The 25,853-nt window shown below is 40.7% G+C and overlaps 1 protein-coding gene across 1 annotated transcript in view; it reads left to right on the top strand.

Moving 5' to 3' along the window:
- Nucleotides 1-25,853, top strand: part of DNMT3A (DNA methyltransferase 3 alpha) — a 107,785-nt gene that overhangs the window by 46,066 nt on the left and 35,866 nt on the right. Inside the window, exons 5-6 of the mRNA XM_058164692.1 lie at nucleotides 1,387-1,533; nucleotides 9,350-9,382. Of these exons, the coding sequence (XP_058020675.1) occupies nucleotides 1,387-1,533; nucleotides 9,350-9,382 (180 nt within the window). The remainder of the gene's footprint in view (nucleotides 1-1,386; nucleotides 1,534-9,349; nucleotides 9,383-25,853) is intronic.

Below are 25,853 nucleotides of genomic sequence, written 5' to 3'. Positions count from 1 at the left end.
ATGATTGTAATTCGAGGACTACCTATAATCAATTCTTCAATAAAATCAACTTAACCTTGAAAATCTGCTCCTGAAAATGGTAGGGAAGGGTTATTGCAGGGGTGTCCAAACTTGGCCCCTTGAAGAGTGGTGGACTTCAACTCCCAGAATTCCCCAGCCTGCGTGAGCTATAAATATGAGCAAGTTGCTGGCTGGGGAATTCTGGGAGTTGAAGTCCACCACTCTTCAAGGGGCCAAGTTTGGACATCCCTGGGTTATTGTGAAGTATCTGCTCCAGGCAGGCCAGTCAAAAATATACAAATAGAATGTAAAAAAAATATACAAATAGAATGAGACTATTGCCTTATACATTGTAAGCCGCCCTGAGTCTTCGGAGAAGGGCGGGGTATAAATGTAAACAAAAAAAAAAAAGGTGCTTCTATAGAGCCATTTTTTCTAATCTTAATTCTTCAGAGAACTTGGAATTTTCAGACTAAAACATGATTTGTGCAGATGCTGCATTTGCTTCTCCTGCTGCTGAAATATCCAGCTTAAATATCCCACTTAAAGTGCTTACTAAAGTTGCTTTTGTATTTATTCAGGAATATCAGGTAGAAGAGGGCTGTATGAGGTTATAAGACTAAATGAGTTAAAAATCTAGTCTTCCATTCAATGCTCTGAGGTAACACTGAAATTATCAATCACATTTGAAATTTGAAGAGAGGCTAAGAAAGTGATGCATTTATACAACACACTAAATACTAAATCAGGATTAGTAAATCAACATAACATAATACTTGTGTTTTACATCTCATAGAGCCACAAATTAACACCCAACCCATTTAAAATTACTCTAGTGCATTGTATAAACACAGCCAAAAATAGGTAAGATTTGAAACTGATCGCTTGTTTGCTGTCCTTGATGGAAACCATTACCATAGCTGTTCTTCGTTATACAGAATGAATGCAGTTAAGACTTGATTTATTTCTATCCTTGGATCACATACTCTGAATTGGAAATCCAGAAACATCAAATGAATTATAGTATGGGAATCTTAGCTTGTCATTTTGGCTTAGTAAAAGTAATTATTGGTTCTTTGGACTGTTTAGAGTGGGAGTCTCCAACCTTGGCAATTTGAAGGCTTGTCTCCACAAGTCTTCTAGTTGCCAAGGTTGGAAACCCCTGGTTTAGAGAAGTTTGGCACCTGTAAACAATCCTAGGTCAGTAGTAAATAAAGCAAGACTTTCCTCAGAGCTGTATCTTCAGGGTTCACTAAGATCATTCCTCATGACCAGTGGAAGCAAAATAGCAGGTGCATCTTTCTTAATTACCACAAAATATTTTTTTCCTACACATGCGTCCATGCCTTGAAGTAGCCATTCTTTATATCTCCCTCCTTCTCTTAGGGATCTCGTGGCCGTCTGCGTGGAGGACTGGGTTGTGAGTCCATCCTTCGCCCGAGGCCAGTGCAGCGTCTGACCTTCCAAGCTGGAGATCCTTACTACATCAGCAAGAGGAAGCGGGATGAGTGGCTGGCCAGGTGGAAGAGGGAGGTGAGGAGGCGCATCGGTGTAAATGTCCTTAGCTATGAAGAAAAACCTCCAAATGCCAATTAGATCTTAACTTTTCCCCAGCATCACCTCCTGAGAAGTTACTTCTGTTTCATACTAATGGATATGTAATTTTTTTTGTAATATTAAAATACACAATTATTAGAAGAGTTAGAGCTATGTAAGGACTTGGTGTTGACCTATGGATAGTTTGAGAATGCCAAGGTTGTTTTCTGAACAGTTCCAGGATTCTCCATGGAAGATTTTTTTAAAAAATCTTTGTAACAAATGGATACTAACTGGGTGAGACAGGATTATACATAAAACTTTAGAGATTTAAGACTTGTAGACAGTTGCTTCCTCATTGTATGGCTTGGTGAGTGAAATAGTTGGGTCAGCTGAATGAGATAAGAAGATGACAGAGTAAACCATCCTCTTCCCTTGATAGGGAATTTCCAACTTTGTATGAAAGTACATTTTCTTCCTCATATTAGAGCTTATTTATTTCTGTGGGGGAAGCCATGGTGGTGGTTTAAAGGAGACCAACCTATGGAGCAACACTGTAGTGGAAAGAAACAATAATATGATTCTACACGTATAGTACAATGAAGGGTTGTGTTTGAGGCATAGGAAAACAGCTAGAATTGTGAGTGACTTCCCTCAGATTTGGACAATAAAGTGGGAAGCCATTTTGTGCAATAAGGTTGGCTCTGGGATAGGGATTGTCTTGAGCATTTGCTGAAAAGATACTTGGAATGTGAGATATTATTATAGGTGTCATTTATAAAGAGCTGGTAGTATGTGTGTCTCCCAAGAATGTAGGGACAGGGCTAAGTTGGCTATAGAGGGAAAAGCATTAGGAGGGTTCTAGTATCTGCCTAACATTAGTTTTACAAAATATAGTAATTATTCAACAGTGTAATGGGGCACTTTAATATGCTACTTGGGAGCAAGGGAGCTTCTGAGGAAATCTGGCATAGAGGCAGATCTCATAGATGTTATTGGTCCCAGTTGTTTGCATGTACAGTAAATGAGAATAATTATTGTAGAATAGGTGAGCAGGTAGATTTGTGGGTGGGCGGACTTTGATAATTTAGCGTGATGAGCTGGGTGGTGTGGTGGAAATTTCTTCCACTCTTTTTCTTACTGGAAGCCGTCCTTATCTACTCTACAGGTTATCCTGGTGAGTCATAGACCTTCTTTTCTCATGTACTTCTGTTCTGCAGAGTTTGCCTTCCATATTTGTTTGTGGTCCTGACCTAATAGCAATAGCACTTAGATTTATATACCACTTCACAGTGCTTTACAGCCCTCTCTAAGCAGTTTACAGAGTCAGCATATTGCCTCCAACAATTTGGGTCCTCATTTTACCCACCTTGAAAGGATGAAAGGCTGAGTCAACCTTGAGCCTGGTGAGATTCGAACTGCTAACAATCGACAGTCAGCAGAAGTAGCCTGCACCATGGCTCCTATCTAAGGCAATATGTATCTACCCAAATAAATATTTAGACCATACTGGTCTGTCCTCTCCTGCAATTGTCAGGAATGATAACATTAAAGCTAGACCCCTTTGGATGTTACCTAGTAGAAAACTGGGCTAAGTAAACAAAAGAGTGCAAGCAGGCTTGTCTGTAATTCAGTATTCTGATGCACGTTTTCCCAGCTTTGCTACCTTCTCCCTAATTTTAAATTTTGGCTTGGATTTTATTGTGCTTCATTTAATTGTATTTTTTGTGTATGTCTATGTGCGCCTTCAAGTCAATCTTGACTCCTGACAACTGCTTGAACAAATCCATGCAGTTTTCTGGACAAGATTTTTGGAAATGGCTTGCCATTAGCTTCTTTCTAAGGTTGAGACAGAGTGACTGGCCCAAAGTCACCCAGCTGACATCCTTCCTCAGGTGGCACTAGAACTCACAGGTTCCCAATTTTTTGTCTCATTCCTTAACCACTAGTCCAAACTTGCTGTCCATTGTACATATAAACAGTTGAAAGTAGGCTAAAATGAAATGTCTAAGATGCCTAAATTTCATTAGCAGTTTGTATTCAAGGAAGGGTAGTTTTAGACAGCATCCAGTTTAGGCTCTAAATTGGGGGTACAATCTTCTCTCTCAGTTGTTGCAAGGATTTGCTCCCACTTTTCTTTGGATGCTTGTGTCAAAATTATGAGGAATATAACAACACTAAAACCTATGGTTTTAAAAAAATTCACAGCTTAATTTAAACCAGTTTGGTATGCATTACAAGCAATTCCCAGTCCAGGTTTTGTCATTGCCAGGTTGGAACAGATGGATTTTGGAATATACGAGGGCATTTATTGCTAGTTTTTTAGTTAGAATTGGGTTGTAGGCCTCCTCCTGAAGACCTGGTGACATTCTTGTTTTTCACCCATTTGCTTGTCAACCCTGTTTGCTGCTGATAAGATTCTTTTCTCAGCTGATCCCCTAGTAGTTGTATAGAAAGTAATATTCTGATGCCATGTAACCTCATTCTTCTCTAAAACAGCTACAGCTTATTTCTCAAGGGTTGCTTGCGAGAGAGACAAATAACTTTTGAAAAGAGTTTTGCAGTCTTCTTAGGAAGGGGCTCCAGAGGGAAGTACACTCATCAGCATGGAGAACTTTCTCTTCAGAAGGCAAGAAGCTCTGCAGTTTACCAAAATAGCCACTTGTGAATTAGACAGTTATCTATAATTCTTCACCAAGAATTGTTGAAAACACTTTCACTATGTGATTTCTGGTTATGGTGGATATGTGGAGACTGATTTCTCAAGTACAGATTGGAATTGTGGTACCTGCCTTATTTTGAGCAAAATCAGTAGTCCACCTAGTTAAACTCTGTCTGCTTTGGCAGCAGCCCTCCAGTATCACAAGAAAGGAATAGCCTTTCTCAGCATCTTTTCATCTGGAGAGTTCAGCTAATAAAGCAGGTGGTTATCACTGAGAGACAAACTAGAGCAGGGGTCTCCAACCATGGCAACTTTAAGCCTGGTGGACTTCAACTCCCAGAATTCCCCAGCCAGCTTTGCTGGGGAATTTGGGAGTTGAAGTCCACCAGGCTTAAAGTTGCCAAGGTTGGAGACCCCTGAACTAGAGAATATGTGAAATGTTTAGATTCATATTATGGACATAATACATATCTGCACGTCAATTTTAGTCACTTTTATTCTTGCTGCAGAGGTAGAATGAGGGCAAGGGCCATGACATATGGTCTGCGTCAAAGAATCCTCCAATTTTCAGAAACATGCTGACTGAGGAGAAATGAACGATCCTTCATAATGAATGAGCACATTATTAATTTATGAGACTCTGTTGTTTGGCCTTCCAAAGGATTCTGGTATGCTGGGAGGCTATGGTTTCTTATCTCTCTGCTCTATGTGTTTGCATGTGTTTCTTTAAACTCTTGGTTTCACTGTAACCCTTCATGGAGGCAGTAACCAGAAAACCTTTCCATCACTTGTAAAAATTAAACATGAAACTAGTTAAATGGATCAGTTCTCTACCCAGCCAGCAGAAGCCACTTGATGTAGAAGCATTGAGTTGCTATAAACCAGTAGGGAAGCTTTTTCTTATCCTGTTGGAGTACCCAACTGAATTATTAGTGGTTGTGCAGAGGTAGGTCAAAATTAGGTGATACATTGGGATGAATAGAAAATAGTCTTTGAATCTAAGCTGCATTTTTAAAAGCTCTCACTCAACTAACCGTCTTGCATCTTTCCTAATAGCATGTGCTATTTTGACATTTCTTTTCACAGGAGCTGGTCCAGACTCTTGTCCTTCAAGGGCTTCCTGAGTTTTTTTCATCCATGAAAACTTGGTCTCACAGATTAAAATATTGAGGCTCGAGATTCATTTTTAGCTAAATGCTAATATCCAGACTGTTTTTTCTTTGCTTTTTCTTATCTATCTTCCTTTCCATCACTTGTGGATCAGTTCCAGAAAATACCACTAGCTACTGCTTGTGCAAAATCATAACTTAGTTCTGGCACTTTTGGCAGTTCTAAATTTAGAGCTTCATACTAGAAATAACAATCTTGATGGGCATTATAACCCTCAGGGCACATATTTCCAAATTATTTGTTTGTTTTCTGAACTTGCTCCAATGATGCGCTTGACTCTTATTCACCATATTCTAACAGCAAATTTCCCATTTGGTTTTATTTATTTATTGGATTTTTATCCTATCTTTATTACTTTATAAGTAACTCAAGGCGGCGAACATTACTACTACTACTCCCTCCTCCTGTTTTTCCCACAAGCACAACCCTGTGAGGTCAGTTGGGCTGAGAGGATGTGATTGGCCCAGAGTCACCCAGCTAACTTTCATGTTTAAACTGGGACTAGAACTCAGTCTCCTGTTTCTAGGCTAGCATGTTAACCACTACACCAAACTGGACTGTTTTCTGATCTAGTGTCCTCCTGGGTATGTTTGTACAGGCATATATTTTTTACACATGTTTGTACAGCCTTATATTTTATACACATGTACACATAAAACACACACACAAACACACACAGTCAACAATTTAATGTATATGATAATTGGTTATTCTGCCTCATGGAGATTGTTTATACAGTGTCCACAGGCTTTGGGGACTATAAATGTTTCGGTTGCATTTTGAATGTATGTTCTCCTCACAATCCTGTTAAAATTACTCTCCTTCATTCTTCACACACTGCTATAAAACTTAAGACAAAAAATTAAACAGAAGCATGAGAGGTGAGGAGAGGAGAGGGTTAATCTCCTCCTCCACTGCTCAGTTAATGGACAGGGAGCAGCTGAACAGTGGGGGGACAGAACAAACTTCAGTTAAGTTATAACCCCCCCCCCAAATTCTCCAACACTGATTACTGTTCCCTGCCATTCTGTTGAGTGATGTGGAGGGGAGAAGAAAAGGAACGGATATTTTCCTAAGCTTAAAAGCGATGGGAAGCAGTGCAAAAAAGGGGCTAATCTAATCTAATTGGTGGTAATTCCACCACCAATCATACCCCCAGTGCTAGATTTTTAGAATGGATGAGCAACAGAAAAATAAAGCTGCTACAGCTTCTCTTTTTTCCATTACTTATTTGATCAGAGGAAGGGAACCCCAAGGCTGGATGAACAACCCCCAAGGCTGTTCATCAGGGGAAAGTGAACAGTTGGAAAGCAGATCCTCCTATTTGTGTGCTGGATTAGAAGGATGGGTGGGAGAGAATATAGCAAAGTGTAGGACCTATGGAGCAAAAGTTTCCCTCTTCAGAGCAAAATTAAAAATGAACTTTATGATAATTGCGTGCATTGACTGCAGAATATGCTTATTCTCCAAAGAATGTACACAATGTTTGAGGTATGTACATTCCCCAAGCTTGTTGGACATTGGAATCACCTCAAACTGTGAGATGGGTGGCATATAAATTTAATAAATAAATAGATATAGCACTTAACACTTAGATTTATTCATATACACTTCATACTGCTTTACAGCCCTCTCTAAGTGGCTTACATAGTCAGCATATTTCCCCCAACAATTTGGGTCCTGATTTTTTCCGACCTCGGAAGGATAGAAGGCTGAGTCAACCTTGAGCCGGTTAGTATCAAACTGCTGGCAGTCAGCAGAATTAGCCCATTCTAACCACTGTGCCACCGAGGCTCATAGATAAATAAATATCCTGACATTTTGCATTAAGGTTCATAGAAAAGTATGTATGTATTATATAGTTTTTCTTTCTTGAATGATCATAATGTATATTTTCCATGAGAAGTGATGAGTTGACCAGTTGTTTAACTCAATATTAACTCAAAGAAAGTCCACCATTGGATCATGCAGCCTAAAGTGCATAGGTTGATAGCATGTTAAAAAGCTTACTTATGAAAACATGGAAAGATTGGGGACGGGGGGAACTTTCTAGAAATCATTGCATATGGAGTCCACAAAGGATACTTAGTAGAGCAGGGGTCTCCAACCTTGGCAACTTTAAGACTTGTGGACTTCAACTCCCAGATGGATAAGGCCCACCACAGATAAAAATGGTCCTTCGTTGATTGTTCTGAGACTTGCATCACAGGTAGCACAAAATACTTGTTCCTCTATATCCATTTTTCTTATTTCTTTTTTATTCTCAATGTGTTTCTATCCTTCCAGAGGTCCATTTGTGTTATTTTTTAATAGTATGACAATGCAACTCTGTTCAAGGCTATTGTTTAATACAAATTCAACTGGCTTTTTTCAGTAAGCCCTCACAGAATGTCTTTGATTTAAAGGAGCAGTCAGCAAAAGTGACTCTCCTCCAGAAGACGTTGCTGTGCTCCAAAATAATTGTCTTGCTGCAGGGCACATTGAGATGGAAGTGCATTCTTAGACGAATAGTAATTTGAGCTGTAGCTCTTGGCTCATAAGCCATGAATAACTGTCACATCATCAGTCCTTAAACAAGACTGCAGGATAAATTCAAGCTGGTTTCTGACCTAATGGCCTGGTCTTCTGAGATCACCTGAGTCACAGAGCCCAGGGGTCTCCAACCTTGGCAACTTTAAGACTTGTGGACTTCAACTCCCGGATTTCCTCAGCCAGCAAAGTTGGCTGAGGAACTCTGGAAGTTGAAGTCCACAAGTCTTAAAGTTGCCAAGGTTGGAGACCCCTGACATAGCCAGAGCAAAATGTGGAAAGGCTTCCATTGAGAGGGCAATAGTTAGGCTTAGGGATCTTGCATACTTATTTGGGTTGAGTTTAGGACAGATCAGCAAGGCGCCATCATCCTGTTACCCTCATTCTATCTTTTCCTCATAATTCTTTGTGTTTTCTTGAATTTTAGAAAAGCTTGCGTTCTTTCAGTTAAATGCAAATGGAACGTAATCTTTGTAGGTGTGTTTTAGTCTACTCATTTGCCTTTCTTATTGTTAAGGGGATTTGGTACAGACAGCAGTGAATTAGAAAAAACCCAGCCTAACACATTTATTATAACCGTTTAAAAGGGGTGCTACTAGATGGCTCTGTTCTCTTAATTAATGTTTTAATTATTTCCTGGCTACTTTTTTTCTGAATGAGAGCATTAGTACAATAGCGCTGCAATTCTATAAGGTTCCATTCAAAAAAAATAATAATCCAGAAATCCCTTTTAATCGTAGTCAAAATGGCAGTATCTAAAAAGATTACGTTTTTAAAATTAGCACGATTGTGTGAATATATTAGCACACTATTAGTGCTGAAATACAAACATTACAGATGTAACACTGCAATCTAGTGTTACCTTTTCTTTAGAGAAAATTTGTGGAGACATAGGACGTAGCATCATAGTGTATAATGTTAATATTTGTATTATGGTGTTAATAGTTCTGTAACATGACTATACAATTCAGGTTTTTTTAACTGTTGAAAAAAGGAAATGATGGGAGAGTTGGTATTTTTAAAAAGTTATCATAACAGTGTTATTCTCTACAGTCTACCTTTCTTTCTTTAAAAAAATCAGATTAGAAAATGTTTCAGCAATGATTAAAAGCAGAAATACAGTGACACTTAGCACAATAGTTATGTGTTGAACTTCAAACAGCTCCACCCAGTGCAAACACCTCACATCTATTGTGATGGACAAACATAGCATACATCTGAAGAGCCATGAGTGAGTTGCATTATAATCCTGTCACCCATCATCTGGAAGCAAAGGAGATGGATTAGGGTTTCTTTCTCAAGCAGAACAAGGGGCACCATAAAGCTTTGCCTTTTGGTAGCCCACCAGATTTGCCCTGTTGCACCTGGGGCAGGTGGTGGATGGCGTCTGAGGTGCTGATTGCTGTGGTTGTGTGTGCTAACTCCCTCCTCTCCTTTACCTTTCTCCCACAGACTGATAACCCAGCGGCAGCTCAGCTTGACAAGGTTCGTGGCACACCTTTGGGGTTTTGGGGGGAGGCGGCTTGTCTCTCATGTGGCCTTCATACCAGGCTTGTGTGCTAAGCGTGTGGATGTGCACACGCGGACATGCATTCACATCCTCCCATGCGTGTGCCCGCTGCCATAGAGTTGTATTTGCTCATGCACACCTCCAGACATGCTTTGCTTCTGTACAATGTGGTTTTGAAACTGTTATGGGGGTGGGTGTTGCTGCTGGACTGTTAAATATGTATGACCCTTTTTCTAGGATAGCTTTCTCCATTGCCCCACTCTTGCTCTCTCCTCCTTTTCTCCACTCTCTCTTCTTCGCTCTCCTTCTTTCTCTCTTTCATGCACCCAAAGCCAACTTTGAGGTTTGTGTTTCAAATATTCAAATGTTCATTAGATGCCCAGGATGCTCTTATATCATCAGATCTAAGATTGAGAGCTCATAGTCTGGGAAAATTCATATTTAGCAAGACATAAACAGTTGAAACATAACCCAGGAAACCACAAAACAGGGAAATAACTCTTTTCCTAAAATGTCTCTAGTCAGAATAGGTAGCACTAAGATAAACGAGCTACACATTGCCTTCAGTTTCATAATTATGAACTTCAAATGAGAGCTTTCAAAGTTCATAATTATGGGGCAGGAAGTTATAAAATTCTAGATGGAATTCCAGATGGTTTTCTGACCGTTCCAAGGAAATCTCTGATTCCAAATCTGCCAATCCCGTCAAAGTCCTTATTGTGAATAATTCCTTCTATTTGCCCTCTTCTACTTGCTAGAGCCAGGTAAGCACTGTGGGGTTTTTTTTGGGGGGGGGGGCTTGGTCCTAGGAAATGACAGTTATAGGCAAGAGTAATGGGACAAGCTCCTCAGTAGTAGGTCCACTTAATATTCTACACTCTAACCTTATTTTAACATAACATAGTGTGATTGCCTAGTTCATATAATATGCTTGGGCAATGGTAGGCTTATATAGTGAGCTGAGCTATAAACTACACAAACATGTTTTAGCTTGGTCAAGTATTATATGTTACATGAATGCATCAGTGAATCTAACAAAATAGGATAGAGACCATTGCTTTGGGATAGAACTGGCAAAGTAATCCCTTGCTACTATGGCATCCAATATTTGTGGGTGAGGGTAGATGGAATAATGACCATTCCATCTTAGTTCCCTTATTAACTTTTAGTAGCTTACTATGACCAATTTGCACGGTACGTTGAAGATAAAATTGCTTGTGTTCAGTCCAGTGTGAATTCCAGGTTGATTGTTTAGTCAGTGGATGTAGCTGAAATATCTGCTCTTCCAGTTTACAAAGGGATTATTTTCTGTTCCAAAGGTAGCAGGGAATCTTGCAGCACAGTGATATATCAGTTTTTAAGATCCTACAAGGCACTTTTGCTCCAATGGAATTAATACTACTTGCTCCTAGGGGAGGCTTGATAGCACAAAGGCTTTAGTAGCTTGGTGGCCGTTTAGCCCTTGAAATCTTATGCCCTACTATGTTTCTCAGTCTCATATAGAATTTGACCTTGCATCTGACAGTGATACTTCAGTCTTTGCAGATTGGGAAAGTAGACAAGCTTGTTGAAGCTTGAAATGGACCCTTCGTGTTCTCAACCCTGATACATCTTGATTCTTCTAAAACAGAATAGGGCTATCAGTTACTATAAACTTCTATACTATACTATAAACTTCAGTAGTTAGACTGAGTTTTCATAGTAGAAACAGTCTACCTCTGAATGCAGTGTTACGGGACAAGAGTAAGATGAGGCTCAAGATGATCAAGACCTTGCCCAGTGAACTCCAAAATCTTTTAGATGATCACTATTGGTAATAGCAAACTGGATTAGATTGGATACCCGATGAAAAAGTCATCTCTTTCAAACATCTCTGGATGTTTCATAACACTTACTGAATTTGCTTTTTGATGCTGGTGTGTTACTGATGTGCCACTGAAAAATATTTCAAAAATCCTCAAAAGTGATCTTTTTTGCATAATTCTCAAAAAGAACCTTTCTTTGAAAAATTGTGATTCCTAAGCTTGTTTGTTCTCTGCAGGTGGTAGTACCTGTCAACCTTGGCTTACCTCAAGGATGGATAGAAAAACACCATGATATCCCAAAGCTGATATCTAGATTAGAAAGTCAGAAAAACATCTTTGAAGAAGTGGCAAACAAATCCCATACCATTATTAATAAAACTGCATGGAAATATTCATATAGTTGCCAAGAGATTGAGTTAAAGTTGAGGAAAATATTATTAAATGTTCTAATTAGTTGATTGGATTATTCAACTAAAAGAAAGATACTAATTAATTTTAATAATGAAAATCATTCACAGCTATCATCTAATTTACCTGTATTAATTTAGAGTATGTGCAATGTCTTCATTTGCCATCATTCATGATTATGTACAATGCTTCAGATTTGACTCCCAAAAGTTTCTTCAGTGTGCATGTGAATGTGAATATTGCACCTATCTGTAACCTTTTAAAACGGCCTATTTATTTACATTGATTTAAAGAATGCCCAACTTCAACTGAATCTGGGCACATTACCTAACAGAAAGCCTGAGCAATAATTAAAATAAAGAAACTGATGACAGAACTCTAGAAAAACCATACAAAAGAATATAAAACTTAACAAAATAGAATTTAACAGGAGTTTACAAACAAGGATTAGAAGAATAGTCATCTTTTTCATCTCTTTCAGAATATCATCAGGGTAAGAGCCATACAACATTGTGGAAGAATAGTGTTCCAAAAAATGCAACAGAGAAGGCATGCTTTGAGGCCCTGATAGAGGTCAAGGCCAGGGGGACCAAATATCCCCAACAAATAAGCCTTATCAGGATTAGTCTAAGTCAACGTCTGTCCCTCCAGATCCATATAGCATCCAGATTCTAGGACACTTCAACAGGAACACTTGGAAAGTGCAGGCTTGAATGTACCACTGGGTATCATTATTCACATTGATGATACCAAAGTCTGAACCAATGGGTGGTCTCACCCAGCAAATCCATGTAGATGTTTACAGGAAGGTAAATGCACAAGACCATGTTCCAGGCATCTCATCTGGACCTGCCCACTTGGAATCCCAACTCTGAGTGAATCTGGCCACCTTTAGCCACCAAATAACTAGAATATTCAACACAGCACCCCAATAGAAACCTCTGTGACTTGTCCTTTCCTAGCAAGGAGCAAGTCACTTGAATAGGACTAATGCGCAGCTATTAATGGATGCAGTAAAGTCAGAGAAATCACACTGTTGTGGCGCTCTTAATGCTGCAATGTCATCTAAATATATAATGGGCATGATGGCTTAGTGGCCAGAGTCATTGAAGCTGGAGAGCTTGCAGTCCAGATTTGAGACCTGAGTGCTGTGCGATGGGATGAGCTCCCAATACTTGCCCCATTCCTGCCCATCTAGCAGTTTGAAAGCATGCAAATGCAAATTGATAAATAGGTACTACTTCGGTGGGAAATATTCCGTGCCGCTCAGTATACAGTCATGCTGGCCACATGACCACAGAAGTGTCTTTGGACAATGCTGGCTCTGTCATGTCCCACCCCCCACTCCGATGAACGAGTCAAGGAAGTCCATAACAAACTTGGCAACGAAGCCTCTGCAGCGTGCCAAGTTCCTTCGAGGTTTATCAGGGCAGGCAGGAATCCAAGTTGTGACTTCAGCTATAGGGTCCGTATCAGCAAACTCGATAAGACTTTGCTTGACTCAAGGTTGGAATGCCAAAAACAGGTCCTTTATATAGGCTGTGAGGTGTGGCTCCATGACTCAGCATTTATCCAGGCCTGCCCCTCCCTTCCTTCTGCTGGCGTCACCTCTCAGATCTCCAGAAGCGAGAATCCTCCCACTTTGAATTGTCTTCAGCTGGATCTGCTGTCTGGGAAAGGGAGGGGTCAGAAGGAGTAGGCCCGAGCAATTCCAATACCTGTCTGGCTTCCTGCTCTGATGGCTGAGCCAAAGGAACACATGCTGTATGAGTGAGATTTATCGGGCTACTCCTTTCACTCCTGGAATCGTCTCCGGGCATGGGGCCAGGGCCGGAGGCTGGAGGCATGACAGGCCATTCATCTTCATTATCAGACTCGGAGTCTGATAACAGGCCCGGTTGGAGACGGGAGGCGTCTGGCTGAGGAGAGGAAGGAGGACGAGTCACAACAGGCTCCTTCACCTAAGAAACGGAGATGAGCACCACCTCCTAGACTTGGATATGACTGGACAAGGGAAACCTTTACCATTTTTTGTCTAAATATGAACTCTCTCTTGTGTTTGGTCAGACTCCTCCCCCTTTGTCTTCCTTCAATGGTGTTCCAGGCATCTCTTTTGACACTTCTTTTCCTGAAAATCCTCAGAATTGGTACACAGGGAGAGGCTTCAGTCATCCACTCATTTCAGTTTGCAACCAAGGCCTCAGGTGAACTACCCATCAGGTCCTCAGGGAAACTACCCCAGAAACCTGAAAGGGTCCATAGTTGCCTGGAGCAGGCCAATCAGTAGACCCTGTGTCCTTGCAGGGTGGGTCACACCAGCAATCCACAAAGCAATCACAAATTTACAGCAGTAATCCTCCACTTTTGGATCACATTGGAACTGCCTGGGAAGGAGTATTGAAGATGAGCATCAGTGTATATTTTTGTTGATGACTTTGGAAAGGTTTATGGTTGTTATGGAGGCCATAAACTCAATGTCATCTAGTGGCAAATTGAAATCCTCGATAACTAAGAATTTTGGGCTCTCTGTAGCCAGTGTGGCAATGAAGTCCAGAAATTTCAAACAAGGATCATGCTGTGCATCAGAGATGGTGGTGTGCAAATAGCAATCCCAAAAGCCCAGTTTGCAGATTATTATATGTGCCATAGAGCCTCAACGAATCACAGATGACAGATTACAAATCACGAATCAGGGATTACAAAAGCTCCCCATGCCAAACCCAAAATATATCTCCAAGAGGGGAACTCCATCCTCCAGGTCCACTCAGGTCTCGATTATTAATGCCAGATCAGCATTTATTCATTATGAAATCATACTATAGATGAAAATAGATTTATTACAGGCAGACCTAGCATTCAAAATCAAGAAGCTATATGTAAATGTTTCAGATTGGCATCACCCTAATTCACACACAATACCCAACTCTGGCACTGGGGATGGGAAGCGAAGAATGTAGTGCACATCCAGAAAGATCTCATTAGCTGACCACCTCAATTTGCCAGTTGCCAGCCTAATCTCACCAGCACATCCAGCCAACAAGAAAAACCACACCATGTCAAACCACAGGACTCTTTCCCAGAGACCTTCCTGTGGTGATCCAAGCCTTGACCTTCAGCCAGATGTTTTCTAATAACTAATGCTGCCTCTGGCCTCACGCTCCAGGTGCAGCTGCCAGAGATTTTATTGCCTCTGGTTCCAAGATATCTTGCTCCGCTCTGTCTTCACTGTTGCTCTCCAGAGTCTACATACCTGAGGAGCAATTCCAAGGGCTTCCAGGATGCCAACAAAGGTCATAACCACCACCACTTCCCATCTGCAGCCCCCAGTTATGACCACCCGACGTGCAATAAAATAAAAAGAAAACATGAACCAAAAACCACAAACAAAATGTGAGCACCTCACAGCAACATGTTTCCAGATGCCATGGGGAGTAGGGGAGTGGTTTTTGGTTTTTTTTTGTTTGCATTTATATCCCGCCCTTCTCCAAAGACTCAGGGCGGCTTACACTATGTCAAGCAATAGTTTTCATCCATTTGTATATTATATACAAAGTCAATTTATTGCCCCCAACAATCTGGGTCCTCATTTTACCTACCTTATAAAGGATGGAAGGCTGAGTCAACCTTGGGCCTGGTGGGACTTGAACCTGCAGTAATTGCAAGCAGCTGCTGTTAATAACAGACTGCATTAGTCTGTTGAGCCACCAGAGGCCCTGTTCATATGAATGACTCTTGCGTTATGCAGCTACCATTAACTCCTGGGAAAAGACAAAACTGCTTAAAAGAGATGAAGATAGGGTCCATGTTCACTCCTTAGTGTATTCCAAAATAGCTTCTGGGAACCAAATTCAAAGCACTCTGTATATTTCAGTAAATCCCTGCAGAGGATATCCTGGAAATCCGTAGTGTGTAGGAATTATAATACGGGAGTCCAAGCTTCATTTTTTTTTCTGTGCATAATTAGCTTATCACTGCTCTTCTGTTTCTGTATTTCTGTTGCTTTTCTGGGTTGCTTATTGATTGCTTCTTGGCCTTTTGGCTAAGATCAAGTGTGTAGGTCTGACTTGTGGCTAAATTTCAGTCAATACCATTCTTAGATCTATATAGTATTACTATTAGTAAGAAGTACCCAGGGAGCTTTTGTTCCCATTTGCTACACTCTGCAGTGAAAGTAGAAATGTGCAATAATATGCTCATATCCTTCCTTTGTTTACCAGTACGTAACTTCATATTCAGCTGATATTTTATCCCCTTAGGTATCCCCAACCAAAATGTCTGTAGTATGGGAGGGGCAGAAGACTAGGAAGTGCTAAATGTCGTCAGAAGCCACAAGTAGAGCAGAGGTGGGGCTGTAGATGCAGCTGTACAGAGAAAATAGCCCTTGTGTTTTTCTGTGGAGAGAGCACATGTTGCACTAGAGTCACATGGGTGATGGTCAAAGACACATGGGAGCAATTTGTCAGCAGAACAGACTCCCTGGGGATTTAAAAACCGAACTAAAAATAAATTTGGAAGTATGTCAGTTGGAATGGATTGGATTAGCCACCATTGTGTTATACCAGGAGCAAAGAATAAGGTGAAAGAGGGTCACAATTCTTAACACATGCTGCCTCTCTGGGACCAGGTTTTCCCTTTGACATTGTCACTCCTTATTGTTCAAGAACAGTTTGGGCTATTAAGAAGTGCCTGGGAAGATACTGCAATTGATGCTTGTTCAAGCTGGCTCACAAGACTCTTTTGTGACTTCCAAAAGAAGCTTCTGAGACAGTATCAGTAGATAGCGCTCAATGTTTTTTTTCCCTTCCACACCGACTCACTTTTACAGTCAGAAATGCTTCTGTTGGAATAGGCAAGCCCAGCCCCTGGTGCCTTTCTCTTTTTTTTTTTGTTCAAAAAGTTTTTATTGGTCAAAAAAAGTTTATACAAATACATATCAGGTATGGTAAATTTTCATTTTTCTTATGCAAGATAAGAATTTTGCTCAAATTTTTTAACACATACAACAGCCATATGGCAAGCAGGTGACACGAAGTAGCTAAGTTTACAAATCTTACATACGCAATAAAGAAGGGTCAAGAATAAACAGAATATCATACAAAAGAGAATAAGGAAAACCAACACAATACCAAATATCTTTATCACTTCCTAGTTTTGGATCTCAGAACTCTGGGTTCAGCCTGACCCAAATCCAGGGCCGCAACAGCGGCAGCCGCCTCCGCCCCATGGTCTATAACCTCCCCTTCTTCAATTCCTGGGTCATCTGATTCCAGGAGGGCTTTGTGTTCCTCCACGTAGGCCGTAGCCTCCGTGAATTGTACTAATTTTTTCGTAATGCCCTCCCGGAAAATCATCAATCCCTCTGGCATCAGCCATCTGAAGCCTACTCCCTTCTGGTACAATTTGCTTGACAAAAAGTAATATTTCTTTCTCATTTCACGTACCTGTCTGGGAATCTGCCTCAGAATGGCTATCTCCCTGCCCCTATAAGTCAGTGCCCCACTCCTATGTTTTCTAAGAATTTCATCTCTCGTCTCTCTTCTCACAAATTTGACATGAACCTCTCTGGGAACTGCATGCGTGCGTGCATATTGTGAATTAACTCTATAAACTCGATCCACATCCCAATTCATGAAATCAACACCTCTCCCAAGAAATTCTCCCAACAATTTAGTCACAACATCTCTCAAATCTTCTTGGTCCACTTCTTCCAAATTTTGAAACCTAAGGAAATAAGACATTTTATCCATCTGTAGTCCAAGCACAGCATTGCCTGTCGCTCCTCTCTTTTCTGCACTGCCCGCATCTCACCCTCCAGACCTTCCACTTTCTGCTTGTTTTCTGCTGAGACTTGTTGAGTATCCTTTAAATCCTTTTGGATAGTCACAATTTCTGCTCTTATTTCCGTTTGGCCTCTTTGCAAATCATCCAGTTTCTTGTCCATATTGGATAACTTTTCCAGAATTCTCTCCATCTCTCCAGCAGTTGGTCTCTGACCTTTGCCATTTAAAAAAAATTCAAAATCCTCAGGCAAGCACAGTATCCTTGTAATTTCCTCCGGATCCACCAGGGGGCACTCACAGGAGCAACGAGTCCAGAGTACAGTTAGTCAACCAGGAAGCCGAAGGGAAGTGATGTCATCAAGATTCTCATAGTGAAGGCGGAAGCTGGACGCCACCACTGTTCCCCAGAGGGAGGGGGGGCCTCAAACCCTCCCTCCTAAATTTCTCCATCACCTCTTCTCTCCAGAGCTCCACAAAACCGGTAATCTTCTTATTTTAAGTTCTCCTCTCTCCAGAATGACTCGTGCTCCTTCCAGCTGCAGGGGAGAAAAACCCCCCCGCACTCCGGAGCACTCCACTCGCCACCGATATCCTTCCTTCTCCATTCCTCAATTCTTCTCCGCTCCTGTTCACCACCAGGCTGCTGCAGTTATAAATCCAAAGCCCCGGTGTCACCGGGCACAGCGGCCCAGGCGACGACCAAAGTAATGGCCGTGGCCCGTGGCCTCCAAACCCCGCCGAGCCTAGGACGCGCCAGCATCGGTCCCCCCAGTCCTGTATGTCGGCTGGGAGACCCCTGGCGAGCCGTCCGTGCGGCAGGTGTCCTTTTCGGAACACCTGGCCCCTAGGGGCCTCGGCGGCGGCCGGATTCGGGCACTGGGGGCAGGAGAAGCCTCCAGACGACCGTTGCCCCTGGACACCGGAAGTCGTCTCCCCCCTGGTGCCTTTCTCAAAAAGCCAGTGCGTACCAGGACCACTGGGTCCAAGTCAGGAGGCCTTGAGAAGCATCCAGCACATAAATCCCTCAGGAGGTGGACAATTTGGGAGTTGTTGATATATGCATATATAATGGCTGTGTGAACGAAGGACCCTTGGTGTCTGCAAATCTGCAAAGGATGAGCATTTGCTGCAGCAAGAGGCAGGAAAAGATGGCAATTTGGCGAAGGCCTTTTGACATGGGCAGAGCTACACTATCCCAGCCCTCAACCTTGTGCTTTGTTCCCTGCCTTTCTCCATCCCAGTACTTTCTGCTGAACCACTGCGTCTCCCTAGCAACAGGTCCCCTTGAGCTTGGCTGTTCTAAATATAGCGCTGCCTGGCAGCTTTTTGCCACTGGCACACTGTAAGCAAGTATAAGGCAGGGGATGTACCCTGCCTCCTGAGTCAAGATAGAGAAGCTCTCCATGGAAGCCACATCTCTCTGGAGCAACAGAGGCCTCAGTAAGGTGCTTTGCAGACTCCTGTTTATGTGGCTCAATAATCCAGAAGAGGTTACGAGAAAGACAGAACAATCCATGCCAAGCTATCCTTCAGCTAGGAGAAGGTCTGTTCCTCATAAATACCCAGGTTCAGTAGCAAAGAACTATCATAAATGCTCTGCAGTGCAATATAGTCCTCGATTTATGATCTTAATGGAGCCTGCCCATTATGGTCATAAGTCGTATGGTCATAAATTGTGTCACCCATATGACTTGGTACTTGATTTTATTAAAAAAAATTTGCAACAATGCCATGGTTGTAAAGTGAAGGCTATAATTTTAAAGCAAACTGTTTTTTTACTGTGGGCCATTTTTGCCAAAAATCAAAAGTAAATTTGTCTTAAATAAGGTCACATGATTGAAGGGCCCTCAAAAACTTGTAAATACAGGCTGGTTGCCAAGTGCCCAACATTCAGTCATGTGACTGTGAGGGGTGTGGCTATTGGAACTTTGGAACCAGATCATAAGTAGCTCTGGGGAGGTCCATCATAACTTTAAATATGCTAAGTGACCAGTTGTAAGTTGAGGACTATCTGTAGCAGAGAAGGGTCAAAATAGTCAACATAGGAAGGGCCATGGGTCAAATGTGATGGGGAAGAGCGACTTAGACCAATTCTTTGCATGGGAGAAACCACTTTCTTCCGGTACTATAAAAGAGAAGCAGGGAGGGGTGGCAGGTAATGAATAATATCCTAGTGTTTTCTTTCCAGATCTGGTGCCTTCTATGTGGATTTGACTGCAATAGCCTCAACACTACTTAGCCGAAAGATTTGAGGAAGATGAGAATAGTAGTTCAACAGAATTGGAAGCAGAGCACCAGGTTTAAGAAAGCAGGCTAAGGGAGTTGCAATGGCAGCAAGAGCCATACCTAAATATAGTAGACTTGCAAGTACCATAATGGGCAGCAGTAATGTTCCTGGGTTTCTGATAGAAAGAAGCCTTTTGCATCTGCTGCTACCTGATCCTTTTAACTGAGGTTACATGAGACTTCCACATAATCTACCATGCATAATCTATTTGTTCCCAGTGTTGGCTTTCATTCAAAGATTATGCCTGGAAAAATCATATTCCTGTATGTTAAAAGAAGCCTGAGTTGCAAGTTTGGAAGTATTAGTGGCTGAGGGGTCATTGTCTATGTACAATAGAGGTTGAGGGGCCAATGTTCCTATGTACATTGAGATAAGATAATAGTGAAAGGGAATATTTTATATTGCCATAATTATATATGCCATTTTGAGCAGAACACTGCCAGGCTATTTTTTTTTTAAAAAATAGCGTAATCTAATTATTTTTTTCATACAAACTCCTGGCATTACAAAATCAGCGTGTCAGACATGCTAGTCTTCCACATGAAAGGAGATGTGGGAGGGAGGAATATTTAAACAAGTAATTGGCCAATTACAATCAAGAAATATAGTAAACAATTAGTATAGTATGTATTGTTTCTCATACGATAGCTGTCCATTTATATTTCAACGCAAGTAAAATAATGGAGCATTTATGGTTCATAAATAGAAAGGAACAGGAAGGAGTTTCTACTTTCTAAGCAGAAATAAGATTTTATTACTTTGGAATATTTGCTCCTTTAAGAACATGGATAATAAGAGTCTACCATTTTGGAATACAGTAATTGCTCTTTTAAAAACATGGCATTGAGCACTGTGAATATGTCAAAATAAAGTTTCTCTAAGAGGATTGCTTATTGTTCCTACTTGCGTATTATAGTAAATTAAGTTCACTTTGTTAGTTTTTTGTAGCATAATGTTTTATTTGCTTGTAAATCCCTGTTGAGATAGACCATTTTATGCTTGCAGCACATTCTGTGATTTGATTCTGTGTAGGTTGATTAGGACATAAGGGAAGGGGAAAGCTATTAGCATAATGCTTTTTAGCAAAAGGAGGAAATGGAAATAAATGACCTGTGTCTCTTTTGAAGAAGGGTTCTGGGAATAAAGGAGAAGAAAATACTTTTCTTCTTCATGGATTCAGAAGAGATTTTGCTTTCCAACAATGTTGGGTAATACTAGAGTATGTGTTGTCTCAGTGCTCATCTAGCCTAGCAGCTATTTTGTTTGTTGCTTCTATTATGCCTGAGAAAAGGCACTTTTTCATATTTATCTGTGGAAGAAAAGTTGCTGACTAAATTAAGGCAGTCTAAGAAAAACAGAGTTCACTTTTGAATTTGTCTGAATATTGTCCTAAATTTATATAAGCTCATTATGTGCTGAGTTTGACTGCCAAAAAACTTGGGAGGATCCTAGAACCAGGTCAGATGATCAATAATGGCCAGACCAGGACCATTATTGATACTACGACACTTGCCTTCTTAAAGGAAGTGCATCTAAAAATATCCCAACTCTCTGACTTGCTCTGAACTGTAACTGCTGTTGCTCCAGGCCTCCAAGGCTGGATTTTCCCTTTCCAGTGGAATGAGGCAGGCATGTTGTAACTAAATCCCCCTGAAAGGGGAAGAAGCAGAAGATGACATTTCATTCATGCCCCCTTGCAGAGCAGGAGGTAGCCACTGACACAGAGAAAATGGAAATGAAATTTCAGGGAAGCTGACTGCCCTGAAACTCTTGTGCATGTATTCCCCTGCCCCTTCTTGCTGATGCTTGTCTTGCAAGTGATAGAGCACAAGTATTCCCAAGTGTACACAAATGAACTGTTTGTGCAAGTACTAGCCTAGTTAGAAGTATTTGGGAGCACTGGTCGTTTCTGCTTTTCTCCCAGCTAGGCTGATCAGGTGTCAGTGTGATGAAGAGAGAATATTTCTTCCCTCCAGTAATGTTCACTTGTAGCAGCCTATACTTGTTATAAGACCAAATTTCCTCACATCTGCACTTCGTCCACAGAGATATTCATGCAGAGCTTTGATTTCAGTGCTATGAATTTGTTACCTGTTAAAGCCATTGTGCTTCAGAAATCTACTACCTTACATTGTAGTAGTAGGCAGCTGTTTCTCCCTATTTGATAGCTGCTTTCTCTGTGCATACCAGAAATGGGCAGGACCAAATCCACACCTGAGCTGCCTCTCTCTCCCCTCTTTCTGTCATCCCCATTTCCTCTGGCTGGTCTGCTAAGAAAAATAAATGTTGCTGTAGCCAGAAGTTGAACTAATTGCTTATGGAAGGCATACAGTAAAGCAGAAAGTAGAAGGCATCTTCTGAAGATTTCCAGCAGATTCTTACAGATATTCCTAAAGGTTTGGAATTGAGAAGTGCCATCACTTGCCAATAATTTAGTCTATAGGATTGCCAAGACTTTCATAACTGCTGCTGTATGATAATTGAAAGTTGAGACATGATAGGTGTAATTTGATGCTTGGATTTAGTAAAAGTACTTACTAAATAAATAAATATAGTGCTTTAATATATTATTATAATATTTTTATCCCCCTTTTTATATATAATTCAAATATTCCTGCCTCCTACTTTCTTCACAACTCTGGGATGTGGGTTGGATTGAGAAAGAATGACTAGCTCAGATTCACGCAGCCAGTTTTCATTTCTAAGGCTTAGAACTCACATATTGTACCATACTCAATATTGCCTTTGTTTGCTTATTGGTTTTCTTTATAGAATTACACATGCAAAAGACAGATCCTAGTTCCCTACCCCCCAAAAAAACCTTACAAATCTGTATTGTAATAATATGTGGGCAAATAAGAATAGAATAGAATAGAATAATAATAGAATAGAATAGAATTTTATTGGCCAAGTGTGATTGGACACACAAGGAATTTGTCTTGGTGCATATGCTCTCAGTGTACATAAAAGAAAAGATACGTTTATCAAGGTACGACATTTACAACACAATTGATGGTCAATATATCAATATAAATCATAAGGATTGCCAGCAACAAGTTATAGTCATACAGTCATAAGTGGAAAGAGATTGGTGATGGGAACTATGAAACGATTAATAGTAGTGCAGATTCAGTAAATAGTCTAACAGTGTTGATGGAATTATTTGTTTAGCAGAGTGATGGCCTTCGGGAAAAAACTGTTCTTGTGTCTAGTTGTTCTGGTGTGCAGTGCTCTATAGCGTCGTTTTGAGGGTAGGAGTTGAAACAGTTTATGTCCAGGATGCGAGGGATCTGCAAATATTTTCACGGCCCTCTTCTTGATTCGTGCAGTATACAGGTCCTCAATGGAAGGCAGGTTGGTAGCAATTATTTTTTCTGCAGTTCTAATTATCCTCTGAAGTCTGTGTTTTTCTTGTTGGGTTGCAGAACCGAACCAGACAGTTATAGAGGTGCAAATGACAGACTCAATAATTCCTCTGTAGAATTGGATCAGCAGCTCCTTGGGCAGTTTGAGCTTACTGAGTTGGCGCAGAAAGAACATTCTTTGTTGTCCTTTTTAATGATGTTTTGATGTTAGCTGTCCATTTGAGATCTTGCGATATGATAGAACCTAGAAATTTGAAGGTTTCTACTGTTGATACTGTGTTGTCAAGTATTGTGAGAGGTGGAAGTATGGAAGGGTTTTCCTAAAGTCTACCACCATTTCTACGGTTTTGAGTGTGTTCAGTTCCAGATTGTTTTGGTTGCACCACAAGGCTAGTCGTTCGACCTCTCGTCTATATGCGGATTCGTCATTGTCTCGAATGAGACCAATCACTGTTGTGTCATCTGCGAACTTCAGTAGCTTAACAGATGGATCATTGGAGATGCAGTCATTGGTATACAGAGAGAAGTGGGGAGAGCACACAGCCTTGGGGGGCCCCTGTGCTAATTGTACAGGTATTTGATGTGATCTTGCTTAGCTTCACCTGCTGCTTCCTGTTTGTTAGGAAGCTTGTGATCCACTTACAAGTCTGTTCCGTATCTGTAGCTGGTTTAGCTTAGTTAGAAGAATGTCTGGAATGATGGTATTGAATGCTGAACTAAAGTCTACAAAAAGGACCCTTGCATAGGTCTTTGGAGACTCAAGATGTTGTAGGATGTAGTGCAGAGCCATATTAACAGCATCATCTGTTGATCTATTTGCTCGGTATGCAAATTGCAAGGGGTCTAACAGCGGATCTGTGATGGTTTTCAGGTAGGAAAGCACTAGCCTTTCAAAGGTTTTCATGACTACAGATGTTAAAGCAACTGGTCTGTAGTCATTCAGTTCCTTGATGGTGGGCTTCTTCGGCACTGGGATGATGGTAGAGCGTTTGAAGCAAGAAGGAACATAGCACATCTCTAGTGATTTATTGAAAATATGGGTGAAGATGGGGGCCAATTGGTCAGCACAGACTTTTAAGCAAGAAGGAGTTATCTTGTCTGGGCCTGGAGCTTTTCCTGGCTTTTGTCTGTGAAATAGGTCCTGCACTTCCTTTTCTGTGATCACTAGGGGTTGTGAAACCAATGAAATGGGGTCAGTTGTAGGAGGCTTGGCTGTTGTTGGTGTGTCTGAGATGGGGGTTGTGGAGATGGTTGTGGAGATGGAACGGTGGTAAAAAGGAGAGTAAGCAATGGGAGTAAGAAGAGATGGTAAAACGAAAGTACAACTCTCTGTATTTAAGTTCATGGTAGTTGAGCCAAAGATTGTACATGACTGTGGGCCTATAGATTGAAAAGAGATCGAGACCTGGGAATGTTGATGGACAGCTCCTAGTGCTACCAATCAAGACAAACTGGTCTCCCCTCCCTTATTTTTGTGTGGAAGGTGGATATAAACAAAATTTGAGAAAACATGGCTCTGTTATAAATGAAAGATACTATTTGCACCTTCTATAAATGTTCACAAATTATACCTCCTCCTCATTGATGAGTTTTTCATCCTGAAATTGATTGAAACATTGTACCATCATATGCTGCCATAGTATAGTGTTAACAACATCTGTAAAGATGATATATGAGCATGACACTAAGTTTTTCTATATTTCCCCTTTATTGAAAAACTTCCATCATGCTTCTTTCTGAAAACAAAGGTCATTATAATATACCTCATTATATATTTGATTTGATGATATTTCAGTTAATAAATACCATTTAAGGTGTTAAGCTTCTTTCTTTTCAGCAGCAAAGTGAATTACAACTTTAAAGAACTTTATTACTTTATATTCATTTATTTTAAGTATAGATTTTAGATTTTTAAACAAATATGTTTAGAGCTTTTATATCTTTCAAGTTATTCAAATTATCCCTCAGCAGGTATATAATGGCATCCAATTCCAATATCATGTTGGGGCTTTTGAGCAAGGGAGGAGGAACGCGAGCACCACCTTTCGCGCTGGCATTCCGGGATTTCCCTTTGTTTAGAGCTGGGAATCCTCCTTCCCCCTTTTGCACTTTTATTGTTTTTCGTTCAAATAAATATTCATGTTATTTTACTTGGCTCTATCTTTATTTTTTACATTGACCAGTAGCTGCCTCATTTCCCACCCTCGGCTTATACTCGAGTCAATAGTTTTTCCCAGTTTTTTGTGGTAAAATTAGGTGCCTCGGCTTATATTCGGGTCGGCTTATACTCGAGTATATACGGTAATTGCTTATGGAAGGCATACAGTAAAGCAGAAAGTAGAAGGCATCTTCTGAAGATTTCCAGCAGATTCTTACAGATATTCCTAAAGGTTTGGAATTGAGAAGTGCCATCACTTGCCAATAATTTAGTCTATAGGATTGCCAAGACTTTCATAACTGCTGCTGTATGATAATTGAAAGTTGAGACATGATAGGTGTAATTTGATGCTTGGATTTAGTAAAAGTACTTACTAAATAAATAAATATAGTGCTTTAATATATTATTATAATATTTTTATCCCCCTTTTTATATATAATTCAAATATTCCTGCCTCCTACTTTCTTCACAACTCTGGGATGTGGGTTGGATTGAGAAAGAATGACTAGCTCAGATTCACGCAGCCAGTTTTCATTTCTAAGGCTTAGAACTCACATATTGTACCATACTCAATATTGCCTTTGTTTGCTTATTGGTTTTCTTTATAGAATTACACATGCAAAAGACAGATCCTAGTTCCCTA

Source organism: Ahaetulla prasina, chromosome 1 (assembly GCF_028640845.1).
Source record: "Ahaetulla prasina isolate Xishuangbanna chromosome 1, ASM2864084v1, whole genome shotgun sequence".
In the NCBI taxonomy this organism is placed as follows: domain Eukaryota; kingdom Metazoa; phylum Chordata; class Lepidosauria; order Squamata; family Colubridae; genus Ahaetulla; species Ahaetulla prasina.
The sequence above is the reverse complement of the archived record's forward strand: the minus strand, read 5'-3'. Positions and strand labels throughout refer to the sequence as shown.